Genomic DNA, 17,039 nt, shown 5'->3' on the forward strand with positions numbered 1-17,039 from the left:
GATTTTGTTTGTAAGGGAACTACAGAAATAAGAGTCGGTTTTAAGAATGTTGCATGTTTTGCAATTTTAATACCACATCTTGAAATAGTACAATGTGGTTCGTCATCGTTGTAGTCAAATGTATCATTTAAAGTGATGGAACATGGTTTGATTATTTTGAAATAGTCAGAATTTTTGTACTGGAATAGATGGTCTGCAGACTGAACGTGTGATTGGGCACACAAATTTTATCAAATAAGTCCAGTATTGCTTCCAAATTGTTGAGTAAAATAGATTTGAATCCACATTTTGTAGTGTTATTATCTCAATTAATATAACACAATTAATCGCTTGCAACATATTTAAGAGCAAAGTACTAGTAACAAACATAAAAACAACAGCAAAACAATAGTACCGAAGGAGTTTGGTCATGTTGATGTAAATCAAAATTATTATATCTCTCAGTACTTTTAGAAACATGATCACTATCATCAAGATTTAACCTTATTAAAAGTCAGTCTCTGTAAGAATCAGGCAGCCGATGAAACATTGTATGAAACAAACCCACCGTTTTGGAAGTTGCCAGTCTCCTCAACAAATTTGGCCGTCTTCTGTAAGGCTTCCACACGTCCATACAGTTTCTCTTTAATGGGGGTTGGTTTATCCCATATCTTCTCTCTCTGTGCCTGTGTAACTTGCGCGTCTGCAGAAAGTGTTCTATATTCTGCTCTGCTTCTACACAGGGACACATAGGTGATGGTATGACCTTCAAAAAAACTCTGTACAGATGTTGGTTGAGTCTGTTGTGTCCTTTCCTGGGCCTGAAATTTGTAGTTTGCTCAAATCTTTTTAGTTGATGGTAGCTATCTTGCTTCTTAGGGTGTTGTGCAGAGACTTGATGATAGTCTTCATCTCTGTAGCAGACAGGATTTTCATCTTGCTGTTGTTGAGCTCCTTCCTTTGCTAGCTTATCCGCTTTTTCATTTCCATTGATTCCACAATGTGAAGGTATCCACTGTATGGCAGTTTTAGGGCTCTTGATGGAATATATAGCTCTTTCAAGTTGTGGTAGTTTGTTGTTTGTCAGTGCTCGTATTAAGGAAAACGCATCTGTTAGGAATACTACTTGCATATTTTCTGCGGTTTCCTTTAATATAATTTGCCGCATGGATGAGTGCTTCTTCTTCAGCCTTGTAGTTGGAGCAATGTAATCCCTTTTGGTATTGCCATTGACTGTTGTACTCCATTTTGGGTATTCTATGTAGATACCGGCCCCTCCTTTTGTTGTCGCATTTGTGGCTGAACCGTCTGTGTAAACTATTGCCCAATTCTGATGGATACTCTTCTTCCAGCATGCTCATTGTTACGGTTTTTCTGACGATGTTTGATTGTTCATCTTTGGCATTGAGTAACGGAACTCTTGTCTGAATGATTACATTGTCCTCCTTCTCTGCACATAGATTGTCATTTATTTTAAAATCTATAGGTTTGACATGCTTAGGTAAATGTTCTTGGTGTTTTCTTGGCAATGCTCTTGTTTGTAGAGTGAAGCTGGATCTTTTGAGTCTGTCTGAGGATAATTGTTTCAGTCTCTCATTCATTAGACGGTTTTGTAAGCATTGATATTTGGTGGCCTGTATCATAGCTTTACATTATCTTCTCTTACTTAATGATTGTATGTTTGTGATTTCCTCCATACTAGCAATAGGCGTTGATTTCATGGATCCTGTGATGATGCAGAGTGCCTGATTCTGGACTTTATCTAGAATCTGATGGTGAGACTTAGCTGCTGTCAGACAGATTTCAAAACTTTCTCATTAGCATCCTTGTTTGTACCAGCAAGTTTTCTCATGATTTTTAGTTTTCGTCTGCCTTTGGCTTCTGCTGAAATTATATGCTGTGTCAATGTAAGTCTTTTATCGAAGGTAACACCAAGGTATGTTTGCTGATCTTCCATTGTGATGTGGATGTCATCCATGGCCAGTTTGACAGATTGGGTTTTAGGTGAGAGTGTAAAAAGGGTTGCTGTTGTTTTCTCTCATTGATGGTAACACACCACTCATTGGCCCATTTGACTACCATATCTAATGCTGTTTGTATCCTGTACCTTGCAGTATTTGCATACTCTTCAGAACACCAGAGGACAAGATCATCTGCGTAGAGTGCTGATTGCACACCATTTGGTAGCTCTGGAACTAGGTCATCCCTGTGGTACATCCTGTTTTAGAAGTATTTTTCGACCATGCTTTCCTTCTACGAGTACGCTTGCCCTTCTATTATACAGACATGAGTTGGTCTATTTGTACCTTCTTCCACTTACTCCAAATCTAAGAAGTCTCACAAGAAAGCCATCTTTCCAAACTTTGTCAAATGCTCTCTGAAGATTTACAGCTAGCGTTACTTACTTTGATTGAAATGCATCCTCGACTACTTGAGATAGATGTGTTGTCTGATCTTCTGTGCTCTTGTACTGTCTAAAACCAGCTTGTTCATGCCCAAGAATGTTCTCCGATTCCAAGTATGTCTGTAGGCGGTTGTTGATTATACGCTCCATTAATTTGCAGCAACTGCTTGTTAGGCTAATTGGGCGGTAGCTTGGGGCTTTCGACTTGTTATTTCCCTTCTTCAGTATTGGCATTATTATGGTTTCTTTCATACATTGAGGGACTTGACCTTGTCTCCAGCTCAGGTTGAGAATCTCTAGCAAAGATGTTAACGCTAAGGTGCCAAGGTGTTGAAGCATTTCATTGGTGATGTTATCTGGACCTGGTGCCGTTTTCATTTTCATTTTTCTGGTGGCTTCCTTCATCTCAAACATGGTGACATCTCTCGGCATAAGTTCATGTGTTTGCACCTTTGATCTTTCTCCCAATTCAGTTCTTACTTCTTTTTTTCCGTGATGGTGGTATATCAGTGTTGCTTTCTTTCTCATAGCCTTTAGCAAATTCATTTGCTGCCGCTTTCCCTATGGTTGTTTCTCCTTCAACTTCTAACGTGATCTTTTCACCTTTGCTTCCCTCATCATTCAGTGCTTTTTTTTTCAAGTTGCAAAGCTTTTTTGTACCTTTTTCCATATCCTTAGATGATGTTTTCTCTCTCCACCCTTTCTTTTGGCCTTCAATCTTTGTTCTTCGATGTTTGGACTTGCACTTGTGGAGATTGATGTTATTGTCCTGACTGGGATTTAGCTCTGCATCATACCTTGCCCTTGTGAGTGCCTCGTGTGTTGCCTGTATCTCACTGGACCAGTATGGCTTGTAGTCCTTTCTTACACCTCTTGGTATACTTTCCTTTGCTGCCTTTAATACAACAGTGTTAAGTGCTTTCACCACATTTTTAATATTCTTTCCCTCTATTTCTATGTCCCTTGTAAGTTCATCTGTTCTAGCTTGAAACATACTCCAATTTGCCTTCTTGTAATTCCATCTTGGTAGCTGAGCATACTCAGATGTTGTTGTTTCTGCATTAGATATCATGACAGATCGATGATCGCTGCCTCCTAGCTGGTAACATAGGTTTCTACTGATTGTTTTGGTGTATATCATCAGTGCAGAAAGCTAGATCTGGTGTGGTGGTTGTATGCCATCGCCGAGAATAAAAAGTAGGCGCGTCAGTGGCGTCGTTGACAAGGATAAGGTGGTTTTCATCCTGCCAGTCTTCTATGGTCTCCCCTCTTTTGTCCATGTTATTACATCCCCAACTTTGTGATTGGCTGTTGAAATCACCTATTATGAGGAATGAACTGTCTGGTATTTGTATGGTGTCTAGTGACAGTTTCTTATCATTGGGACAGTAGAAGTTAACGATGTTATACGAGGCTTTCCCAATAGTTGCTTTGATTTCCATGTATTGTGCTTCCTTCATAAACTTTTTTGTCTCTAAGGCATTAATGTTGTTTCTTACAAGAGTTATTACACCACCTTTCTTTGTTTCCTTTCTATCACTCCTGAAGACTTGGTATCCTCTGATCGTAAAAGGCTTGTCCTCTTGCAGATGTGTTTCTTCAAAACAGCAGATGTTCACATTGTTTTCATGTAGAAAGTGTTGAAATTCTTCTCTCTTGTTTGATACCCCTTCTGCATTCCACTGCACGATGTCAACATGGTTGCTCTTTTCTATTCAATTTGATCTTTCTATGGTCAGTAGCTCTCCTTGTTTGTCCTCTGACTCCACAAGACGAAACTAAGGTACCTCCAGTAGCATTGGTTGGGCTCCTTCGAGACAGAGAGCCCTACACTGCACCTACCTGGTGGCACCTCACAGGGCGAGCACCAAATCGTTTGTTCATGGTTTCAAGTGTCATTTTGGCTGTTTGTGCATGGTGTTATGGTCTGTTCGAGTGCGCTATATCGCCCAACACCTCCGTCTTCAGCACTCTAGGTTTTCTGTCCGGGTTACCTCACCCTTAGCTTCTGATCCTGGAAGTACAGGAAGAAAGTTACAGATTCCTAGTTCTAGACTTTCCTCGAGGTTGTCTTCTTCGCCTTCGCCCTTTCTCCAGTCAATCGAAACGGCCGGACTAGGTCCACCAGTTGAAATTTGGACTTAAGTTGTCAGAGGCTGTCTGAGACGCACGCCAAAAGGGGCATTTAACATGATGTTGAGAGCCCATTCCCGACCACACCCGTTCGTTTTGACAACCTTCCGCGACCATTGGAAGTTTTATTTGAATATTTGCACCATCATCGGAGGAAAACAATGCGAGGTTTTCCATATCACTTTTGTAAATTGATTTATAATTGAAATGAAATGCACTGAACATGCCAACTCTGCCAAAAACCTCATTTTTCTAACATTTTATTAAAACCTCTCTGAGCAGCAAATCAAGTGATGGTAATTTCAAATAGAGAAAGCATCCTTGAGTGAAATAATTTTGTCAGATCGGTGGGTTTTTTGACATGCATGTTTCTGATTTTTCCCATTTTGCCCGATTCTTAGAAAAAAAAACTTACACTTAAAATCCGAGTAAGCAAATTGACTAAGTATCCTTTACACAAATTAAGATGAGCCCGAAAAGAATGCTTAAGCTTATCTTGACAATATTTTCTCTTTAAGGTTATTTATATAGAAAAATACCCCATGATCCGAACTATGCTACAAAAATTTCGGTATGGACTACATGTATATGTTTACCGTTTAACCATATAGGAGCAAGTGATCCACAATGAAGAATCTCCGGGCATCTCAGGGGAATTGTTCCATTTTCAGCTACTTTGTACCAGCCTTCTGGAATTAAACGGTCACATTTATCTGGTTCCTTAGAACCAAGTGTGTACAGTATTGATCTAGTAGGGTTTCCCAAGATTCTGATAGTCCTACATGGATCCTGTCCTGTTATTCCTGAAAAGGGTTAACAGAAAGCATGTAAAATCGACCTTGCATGTATTGCGTGTATTCAGTTTCATTTTGCCTCAGCAAATGACTATAAAATGCTACTTCCTACTTTCGTTTTGATATGATGCCCGTATGAACTAAGTTAATTTCTGGAACAGTTACGTCACTGCACAGCTCAGAAGCTATGTTTTACATTAAATGGACTGTACAGACACTTAATCATACTCTTTATCTTTCTTTGATTGTGAGAGTAATAGTAATCCGCGGTCACTATTTTAAACTAAAATGACAGGTAAACATAAGAAAATCACTTCTATGGAATAATCCATAAAAGAAACTACGACGTAAAACACCCGCTACAAGATGTGAAAATTATCCGTACACATACTATTCATTCCTACCCAAAAATAAATGACAAAACTCTTTTTTTAAGATAATTTCATTTGTAAATAAAAAAAAAAGTCGATTTAAGGACGGATCTTCAATTTGATACCTTTTTTCTAAATTTTCTATAGATTGTGTGATATGAATGAAGTTTGAATAGTGTGTTCGAGGACAATGGTATAATGAACTGTTTATACTTCTTGCAGATAAGATTTTACTGCTGGAATATGATAAATCGATATAAAAGTCATCGTTTCAAACAAATTTGATATCTGTACTAAAGTAGGCCAATACGGAGAGGTTCATCTCCGCCAGGAAGATTATGTTTTTTAACGGACGAAGGTTTCTTTTTACTTTATGGTGAAATGTGACGCAATCAATTCATCAGCGTTTAAAAAACAGAGGACTGTTTATTAGGTTTCAAGAAATAAATATTAAAATAAATATTTACATTTTGAATAAGGGTTACAATAAAATTGCGGAACACTAATCCGATCCATAATCAAGTTAAGTCCAAAATAAATCTGGCAAAATAGGTATAACTCCACCGGAGCACCTGGTACCACAATGGTCCTGATTTGGTACAGCCATTTCAAACGAAACGGTGGGTTAAATCTAGGTTTTACAGCGGCGTGAATATATCGTTGGTGATTAAATACCATCTGTATGCTTTTGAGTCATTATCGTTAAATAAGCGGTCACATAAGCCCAAAGATCAATTTACAAAAACAATTAGTACTTATCATTTTAGAAAAAACTGAGTATTTTTCAGTCATGGACGGATATCGAAAAAAGAATTTGGAAAGAGACTTTTTGAGACGCATTCCCTCATACCCCTGATTCAGGAGGCTGTCACGCAGATATTTATGGCGTTCAAGAAAATCAGAGTTGGTAGTACTTGCTCTAGTGTAGTGAATCAATTGGTACATAAACGCCATATGCAGGAGATGAAGGTATATTGCTGCGCAGGTAAGAAAAATTAATGATATTAAAATTATTTCGTCTTTTTTATCATAAATCTTAACGCTGAGATCACTACTGTCAAATTTGAGATCAAGGTCCACACACGATAAAGAACAAGCTGTTTACTTAGTGTCATTTATCTGGTATATATGTTGAAGGTAACCATTTACCATAGAAGGCTTGATGATGGACAATACATCATCAATTTTTCTGTATGTAAAGTTTAACAATATAGCATCTTTTATATTTTTAATCTGTACGAGATTCTGAAGAAATTCAGTCTCGAATGAATATAAAAACAAATCGGCTAGGAGAAGAGCACAGTTAGTGCCAATAGAATGCCAAATTGTTAAATACAATTTAAGCTTTGTATCTTTCGAGTCTCTCCGTTTGAATCATATTTGAATGAAAAACAAAGAGTCAACGTACTTAGGCAGATACAAAATGAAAATTAAGTAAAGATTATTTAACAATTAACTATTTAGGATCTACATTTTGACCAGGTGTCAGCATTACTATAGAAAACTTAGGATAGCACTTCATTTGTCATTAATTCTTTTTTTACAAGGACGGTATAAATCTAACAATTAAAAGCAATAAAGTATATATTTTTTTTTTAATGAAAAAGATGTGTTGATTGTCAACATCTATTTGGAGAGATTGTGTAGATGGATGGCAAGTTGCAATTTGAAAGTCCAAGAAATGATTAGATTCATTTTTTTCGTTTTCATAGTAAATGTAACGAAATATCCAGTCTATGGAGTAAACGTTTCAAGTTGATCTTTTACCGTCGCATTTGCGATTTGGCCACGGATATTCATAGAATAACAAATGTTACTGTCATCACTGCAAAAATTTAATGGTCATCATCACAATTATATTGACCCATTTTAAGTCTCCATCTCACAAATGAGAAAATATGTCTTAGTAAAATTTTACATATTATCGGATTATAATGTAATAACCCAACGAACTTGGTGCTTATGATGTTTTACACACTTTCAATATGGCTGGTGCCACTTGCGGAACGAGACATTCTTACAAATCCAATGCTCCATGATTCTTTTTTTTAATTATTAGCCAATAATTACATGTATTGTTATGTAATATATTATAAGATAATAAGATGTCTACTAAGATGTGGGAAATTACCATCTTACTGCAGTACATCGTTATATAGAGATATAGCATGTACGGATAGGATAAACATTAAATACTGATGCAAGAATGAATAAACAAAAATATTGCAAAAATTTCATCCAAACTACACGTGGTCGCTCCTACGAACGATTTTTCTGTTCTGACATGTATGACAACACCGCCTGTAGTATGTCCAACGCTCTTAACAACACAACAAAGTTATGGCTTTTATGAACAGGGTGATACATCCTCGTTAGTAAGTAAAGAGCTTATACATTAACTTGTCCGACTTCTGATATATTTTATTCAATTGCATGTTTATATTATTCTAGTTTTATTGTCATTGGTTAAAATTAAATGACTTTTACAAATATAAATGAACACATTTTAAAGTGGTGTGGTATAAAAACTTACCTTTCTGGAAAAAAGTCCAACAGACAAAACTAATGGTAAATACGGAGAACATGCCAACATTTGATGTGTCGAGATTACAGATTAATAATGCGCAGTTAACCTGGATGATTCAATATTAAAGTGGTTTTGCATACTTCCCTAAAATTAAAGTACAAGGATTATTACATGCAAATTTCATGTAATCGGTTTCATTTCAATTGGCCAAAATATTGGTTAGTGGATGACTGATCTTTCTTTTTATGCATTCATTTTGGACATGTTAAATTGTTAATTTGTTTTTTTAGTTTTTGTATTGTTAAATTTCCGTTCGGTCATTCGCAAGTGGTGTTTCTTGCCTGTTACCTAATCAATGGATAATATAAGGGTGATGGTTAATTTATTTTTCTATTTTTACGCTTACCCTACCGGTGCACCTGGTCCGTGCTCCCAGTTTTTAGTGGAGTTCGAGTTGCTCATTTACTTTTTTTACTTTGTATGTATGATTTTAGTTACTTTATGTTCTTTGTTGTGTATGTCTGTTTTCCATATCTGGTCTTTGTCCCTGGATTACATTCTTCTGATTACCGGTATAACCTTGGTTCCCTTGATTACTCTTTCAAACTGTAGAACTTGTCGGACTTTGTTTTTAAACTTAAGGAGGTAGCCCTAAGGTAAGTGATACAACTATTACAAATCATTTAAACGTTTGTATTCAGTATCCATCAATCTCATGTAAGCATCAAAGTAACTTGGGTTGATTTCATTCTGTTATTAATTAAATTACATATGATACAAACATATCACAAATTTCAAGAGTCATTTCCCTTACCATAAGTCTACCTCCTTAAAGACAAATGTCTACTCACATTGTCTAGTATATTGCTAAGTCTGCTAAGTGTACGGCTTAACCCCTATCAAAACTCATTACTACTTTTCTCACTGCAGTCAAAGATGGATTTAAGAGTAATTATGATAAAGCCTACTTTACGAGTGACGTGAATAGAATTTGGATTCTCAAGAATTCAGAGGATCTACAAGAGGGCCTTTCTTCCATCAGCCTTACTTGTTGTAGCAGTATAGAAACTTTTGATTTTTCTATCTTGTACACTACACCGCTACATGACAAGCTAAAGTCAATTCTTCGTGATCTTATTCACAAATGTTTTATACAAATCAGGGAACTAAAAGATATTCTTATGCAGTACTAGGTTGAGAAAAGGCTTATTTTTTGTTAAGAAACACACTGATTTTAACCAAAAATACTCCGAGTCTGATGTTAACTGTTAGAATTTCTGGTCGGCAACATTTTGTCGAACTTGAGGTACATGTATTCCAGCAGACCATCAGAATACCTTGTGAGCCACTCAAACGAGTAGCCTTTTCATTTAATTTCAGTTTCCGTTATATAGATTATGTTTTATCTCTGAATAATCCTGGTTTTAAGGATTACTTACATCAAATCTACCCAAATGATACACTTTCGTCTGCCTCATACCTAAACCTTAATTTGCACATAGATAACACAGGACGTTTGAAATTGAAACATTTTGATAAACGTGATGATTTCGCCTTCCTAATAGTAAACTTCATCATTCTAAGTGACAATACACCAACATCTCCAGCCTATGGAGTACACATTTTACAGTTAATCCAATAAATGTCGAGTCTTTCATTTGTACACAGACTTTCTCTGTAGAGGGCGGATATTGTCAAATAAAGTTCACAATACGTTCGACCCATAAGAAGTTTCCATCTCCCAGATGAGACAGATATCTTCAATTATATTCGAAATCTTACAGAATTAACTAACCACCGAACGTGACATCTTCTGGTCGCAGTAACGTAGCTCATTCGACACAAGTCAAAGTGGCTAGGTCATATGAGTCATAACGGTTCTGTATAATTACAGTTACAAATCACGCCGCGTGCGTTATCAAAGTTTCCTTGGCCATGTCTGGATAGATGAGAATTATTTTAACCTTTTCCCAAAGTAGATGTGTCTGATATTGATTTGTTTCTAATTATAGTACACTTCAATATAAGGATTATGACTGTTTATTGTATCAATGCCATGTCTTTTCATGTTCAAAACGCTTTTTAATTTGAGTTCGAGCCTACACATAATTAAATAAAATGTTCTTAAAAATGTCCTATGTTCGACAAGTTCACGAATAAGTACACGAATATCCATACGCCGGTCCGGTTAAATTCCTTTTTTTTTCTTTGGAAACGTCGTGCTATCGTGTAAGTGCGTTTATAAATATGTTCATTTTATTTCTTTTGAAGGTAAAGTAATTATTGGTCCTATGTTAATTTTCATAGCATGATTTATTGCTTTGTGATATCAAATTCAAGAAAAAAATCCGGATTAAAAAATAATTGATAATGGCGTAAGTTTGACTGTGATTTTTCGTTACCTTAATATAATTTTGCCGAATTCGAATATTTGTTCACTAATTAAAAGTTATCTATTACGTTTTCAACATTATACTTATTTAAAAATGAATGGTTTCGCCCAAATGACAATAGTGTTTGACATGTGTCGCGGAACTGCATTGTTATTGACAGATTATGACCAGATTATACTTATATGACGGGTGCTTCTGACGGAGCAGACCATGCTAAGCCTTCCGGCGCACCCGATATCACTTCCGGTTTTTTTGTAGGAGTTCATATTACTTGTACTTAACTTTTATTATATAACGTCATTTTCCCTAACCTTCAGTTTTTATGTATAACATTTCTGATTCGGTTCGCTACATAGTGAATGTAGATGTATGAGGCCATGTTTTGGGATTGTGACGTATTTGAATAATCCCACTGCTGATACTTCTGTATTATTTTTGCCGATATTTAGAAGTTTGTCAAACGTCAATTTTTACAAAGTATAAATATATCATTAATCATTAAGGTCAAGGGCTTTAATCTTGGTATTGTAATTTTGACAGGTAGTTTAGTTTTGATCTGAAAATAGCACGGAGCATGGTGGATATTTTTATTTTATATGAAACTAAACTATATCTGAAATAAAAATATATTAAACAAAAAGCATAACCACCTATATGAACTATGTGTTGGGAAAGTTGTTAAGTATAAACACAATGTTTAAATATTTACGGTAAACAAAAAAAACTTCCTGTCATTAGAATTCATAAAATTAGCAAATTCTAATAGAATTAGACAATTTAAAGTAATTGATGATATTTTGAACTGTAGGAAATGCAGTTATAGCAAGAAAGTTGTATAAAAGACTCTACGATTAAAGTATTTGCGAACTATATAACTCTCACATATTTCACGATATCAAAACATGAAAATAAGGGTAACAACAAAATTACCGAACACTAAACCGATCCATAATCAAGTCAAAGTCCAAATTAAATCTGGCAAAATTGATATTACACCACCGAAGACATTGTTATTGTAGCTAAATTTCAGTGTATTACAAGATTATACTCATTCTCAATATGACGGGTGCCGCCGGTTGAGCAGGAGACCCTTCCAGAGGACGTGACGTCACTTCATTTTATCGTGGGAGTTTACATTGCTTGTGCTTAAGATTTTTTTTGTGTGACGTTTTGTTTTTTTTTACCTCCAGTTTTTCTGTGTAATCTATTTTATTCCGTTCGCTACATTGTGTATATTGATCATGTATGTTTAATGTGTTAACGAGTAACCAAGGGAACCAAGGTAATACCGGTAATCAATGAGTAACCAAGGGAACCAAGGTAATACCGGTAATCAATGAGTAATCAAGGGAACCAAGGTTATAGCGGTAATCAAAGAGTAATCAAGGGAACCAAAGTTATAGCAGTAATCAAAGAGTAATCAAGGGAACCAAGGTTATAGCGGTAATCAATGAGTAATCAAGGGAACCAATGTTATAGCAGTAATCAAAAGAGTAATCAAGGGAACCAAGGTTATAGCGGTAATCAAAAGAGTAATCAAGGGAACCAAGGTTATAGCGGTAATCAATGAGTAATCAAGGGAACCAAGGTCATAGCGGTAATCAAAAGAATGTAATCCAGGGACAAAGACCAGACATGGAAAACAGACATACACAACAAAGAAGTAACTAAAATCATACATACAAAGTAACAAAAGCAAATGAGCAACTCGGACTCCACTTAAAACTGGGAGCATTCACCAGGTGCACCGGTAGGGTAAGCGTCCTCTGCTTTTCTAGAAACACCCGCCGAGTTGTTCATAAAAAGTCAAGTCCTGGGTAGACAAACGAGGAAAGGAAAACTATGACACGTTGAATAAATCAGTTTTCATGGTGCAGATGGATACACCATAACAATCCACGAGTTCATGATTTAAAGGTTTGGCCATGTACCACAACGGTATGTTGTTTTAAATTGTTTTCCGAGTTTTCACTTTTTTCGACCATTTCAAATATCGTTCTATACTGAATGTAGATAAAAATCATATATGGGTCTGCTAGCATTTAATGGATAACAATGTTTTATGTTACATCAAAAACCGTCTGCTATTGTCTGTAAGACTGACATAGAAAAACATGAACGATATAACTCCTACAATGGTTCTTATCCTGTTTGTTTAAAGACCTACAAAAATATATTTATATCTAACGCCGATCTTCTCCTCGGAATGTCTCAGACTTAGCTTTTAATCACCAAAACAATTATGAAGTAGACTTAAGCACATATTCTGCAAGTTAATTTTTTGATTATTATTTTATGGCCATTTCGAATATTTTTATTCCATACCGAATATTTTCTGCAGTTCTGAGCATGTATGCATTGAAGAAACTTCATTTTCAATTGCACTCGATTAACCAATTCAATCATGTGGAAACCTTAATAAATATGAAAGTAGCTTATTCAGTTTTTTTTCATGTTCAGGTTAAATATGAGAAGACAGAAGACTTGATATAACTTAGGCACAAGGTTTCTGGAAAACTGAAATCATATATTTAATGAAACCTGATACCAGTTGCAAATATATGGAAAAAAAAATGTAAAAAAAACTTTGAAATTTGAAATACACAATTTTCCACTTTTCTAGGTAATAAAGACGTAACATTTGATTAATAAAAAAAATGTTTTAAGTATAAATCAACAAATTAAAGCAACAATTTTTGTTACATGACTTGTAGTCAGAAAAAAAACAGTTCTTAAGTATGGTTCTACCTAAAAACCAGGCAGGTAATGATTCATCATATCTTCAGATAATCAATTAAACTGTGTATTAAATACATTTGTTAGGACCTAAAAACAACTCCTCCTATGTTCATGTTCATCAGCTACTTATCTTGAAATATTTTGACTGGTTATAGTGTAAAAATCAAAAACCAAAACTTAAGTGATGATATCTCCAGTGGGCAACTTTCATTTGCACTTTAATCTTTGAATACAGTTTCTATGAGGTCTGCTAAAGGACTTCCAATCAAAATATATTTGGGTTTTCTTATGTATCTCGAAACATTTACTGACTGGTTATTGTGTTAAAATTCTGGCTGGAAATTTTTCCGTACTTTTTCTGTAGTAGAACTTAACCAAAGTTTCAATATCTCCAGTGAAATACTTTTCTTGGCGCTTATATTTCCTAATACAATTTCTAGGGATCTACAGAAGGATTTGCAATAAAATGTATTTGGTATTAAGAAATGCATGAATCACCGTTATAAGCTTCTGCATGGTTTTAAAGTTGTTTCTTTTTAAAGAAGCCCCGTGCAGGTCCGGGTGTCAAAAGAATAGGCCTGCAGCAGCGCTAAGCTTGTCGTAAAAGGCGACGAAATAGTTCTCAGAAACCTAACCGGGGGCTAGGCACTTTGTCCACAGAACAACTGGGATGTGTGCCCCAGGTGGTGGAATGGGGTACCCCTTGCGTGTTACATGCTGAGGTTGTCAGGCTATAATACGGAAAACCTGACCGCAAACCATAGTGGTGCATCGTGTTGGGAAAGATGCCATTCCTCACACGTTAAAGAATCCTGCTGTGGTATTCGATAGGAGTAGGAAACTTTGCGTTCCGCCAGAGGAGACTAAATTGCCCGACCCTACCCATCCTTCCCTTTTTCTTGTGGCAATCAAAATTTGTCAACCTTATTATCCTTGTGTCCCATCCCTTTTTTCATTTCATCATCATCATTTCATGTTCATTTTATCATCCATTTCATGTGCATCGCCTGAATATAGCTGAAATATTGCTGCTCGGGCGTTAAACCCCAACCTCAATCAATCAATAATTTTTTTTTAGTTCCAAGTTCCGTGAAATATTCAATGATATACCGTATAAAACTGTGCGTGTTTGTCTTATGAATGTTTATTTCAATCTTGTTTTCTATAGTTTTTCGCATTAGACAATTTCAGGGGAAAATATGTTCATTTGTGATTTTACTTTTGATACCAATATGCATTTTGCCCAGGGTCAAAAATCATTTGCAAGAAAGGGATGACCTTAAACAAAACCTATTACTATCGCCATTTGTAGTTAATTTCTTGAAGTAAGGACCATCAGTCTTGTTTTCACTGTAGGAACGTAGCTCGTATAAATATATTAAACTTCCGTTTGAATATTGATCACAACTTTTAGATATAAATCTTGATTTTTTATACAACTGTCGATTTAAAAGTTTGAATGAATAAAAAAAGAACAAACAAAAACAAACAAACCAAAAAATAACAAACAAACAAAAAAACAGAAATTGCATCAAACATTATTCATGCTGCCGAGCTTCCTTGATCACCGTTTTGAAAAAAAAGTACCTAATTTGAAAACGCCTACACAATTTACAAGAGTTCACTTTTTTGGTTGTCGAGCTAGTTCTAACTTACGATTAATGAATTTTAAGAAGTATTTTAATGACACGATTAACTTTGAGTGTGTCCTATGAAAAAATCACAAGACCACTTTAGTGGATCAACTTTCTGGTAAGTAGTTATACTTGTCATGTTCCAAATTTAGTAAGTCATCTTATGTCATCCTCACTCTAATCAGCAATGCGGAAATCACCGTATTTGACAATGTTAAGATTTATCCCCCTATTTTTATCTACTTTATTTTACAATGTACATGTCAAAATAAAAGCAGAGGTAATAAAATAGGAATATATTCTTTTGTGTTTGATAAACACTTTTTTCATGGTTCATATCAGGCGAGCCCGCTTTCTAAAACAAAATGCCATTTACCGGTATTATTTCTACTGGTAATTCAAAATTTATGAAAGACAACCATGTTCATAACCTGAAAAAGTATTAATTAAATGTGGATTTTTTTTTTTCGGATGACCAATGACGTGTGATACGGTCCATTCGAAATTATCACAAGCACCATTTGATGAAGCGTGACAGTCGATGGTAGCACTATCACAAGATAAACTTATTGATATCATTTGTGCATTATTATCAAGAATTATTTTATGAACAACTCGGCGAGTATTTCTAGGAAAGCAGAGGACGCTCACCCTACCGATGCATCTGATCAATGCTCCAAGTTTTTGGTGGAGTCCGAGTTGCTCATTTACTTTTGTTACTTTATACGTATTACTTTGGTTATGTTAATATGTTCTTTGTTGTTTGTGTCTGTTTTCCCTGTCTGGTCTTTGTCCCTGGATTGCTTCCTTTGATTTCTTGGAATCTTGGTTCCCTTTATTACTCTTTCAAATTTATGATATGTTAAAAAAATTGTCTATTCTCGTGAAAATACAAACGTTACACCTGTGTAGTGTAAATACACAGAGCGTTCAAGGTGTACCATGTACGGTCGGTTACGTTTGAACGCATCTCTGAGGAACATTTAGTAGCTTTCAATAAAATAAACAGTATATCTAACATTAAGAAAGATTACCGTTTTCAGATAACTCATGTTTAATGGAAGTCGATAATTTGGCAATATTGTTCGTGTCAGAATTATGTTTAGCCCCTTACGTTTTCGTTAGAGTCATTCCCCCTTTTAACAAAAACAACTTAAATATTTATCTTTGTAAATCAACACCATCAGCTATCATATTGTAAAACAAACATTATGAAGCCACCAAGCAGAAAGAGAAAGGCGTGTTCAAAGAGTGTTTTTGCATGGAAAATACATGGAAATCTGGAAAAGACATTAAAGGTAAATCACAGACACACCGTGCTGAATCAATAGACCATTTCGGGCTGGAGATTTCTGGTACGTAAATGAGGATGCACAATATACACTTCCGCGATCTAGGGCTTGGATATATCAGAGAATCTTCCTTAAGAAAGTATATACTGAGCATGATCCACGCATGCTTATTGACTGTCCTACAAACGGGTCAATTCCTAACTACCAAGCACTGCTGATCAACAGATAGTAAATGAGAGAACTCCACGTACCTCAACCTAAGCACCCGTTCCAGGTAAGGACTGCAGTTTCAGAGACTAACTGGTGTCACCCCAATTTGATGGAAATAATGCAGCGTCAGCACCCGTGGTGCAACAGCCTAAACAGCCGCCTCAGCAACAACTAGGTCCTTTCGTTACTAATCCGGGTAGGTTTAATCCCCTCACTGTTAATAATCAGGAAATTGGTATTTCCTCTTATGAGAGTATTGATAAAATAAGAACTGAAATTTTGCACGATGAAACAAGCCCAGTACTTTCAAAGTATCTTTGGCCCAGCGAATCTCTGTTCACATTCCCTTAAAAAAGAAAGAAAAGATTTGAAAAGGTTCTGAAAATTCACCTATACAGAGTTCCGTTGTCAAAAAATGTCTCGGAAGTTATCAAGACCAAGAATCATAATTCATATCATACATTATTACAGGGTCTTAAAGTCTGCATTATTCAGGTCCTAGAATTTCTGTAACTACAAAAATCCAGACAAAACTAAAATTAAAGTTCAGTGCAAAGGCAGTC

The 17,039-nt window shown here is 35.7% G+C and overlaps 1 protein-coding gene across 2 annotated transcripts in view; it reads right to left on the minus strand.

Moving 5' to 3' along the window:
* LOC148607885 (von Willebrand factor D and EGF domain-containing protein-like) overlaps positions 1–16,660 on the minus strand; it is a 42,858-nt gene extending 26,198 nt beyond the window's left edge. Inside the window, exons 1-3 of one of the 2 annotated variants that reach the window (XM_088546557.1) lie at positions 16,518–16,660; positions 8,215–8,352; positions 5,113–5,319 (exon numbers count right to left, since the gene is read on the minus strand). In XM_088546557.1, coding sequence (XP_088402683.1) covers positions 5,113–5,319; positions 8,215–8,266 — 259 coding nt within the window. In that variant the 5' untranslated portion in view covers positions 8,267–8,352; positions 16,518–16,660. Of the gene's footprint in view, positions 1–5,112; positions 5,320–8,214; positions 8,353–16,517 lie in introns of those variants that run through there. The other variant, XM_088546556.1, reaches the window with a different exon arrangement.
* Positions 16,661–17,039: the final 379 nt, after the last annotated feature.

Source organism: Perna viridis, chromosome 9, assembly GCF_037379345.1.
Source record: "Perna viridis isolate PV_CMFRI_1.1 ecotype Kerala chromosome 9, ASM3737934v1, whole genome shotgun sequence".
NCBI classification, from domain to species: Eukaryota; Metazoa; Mollusca; class Bivalvia; order Mytilida; family Mytilidae; genus Perna; species Perna viridis.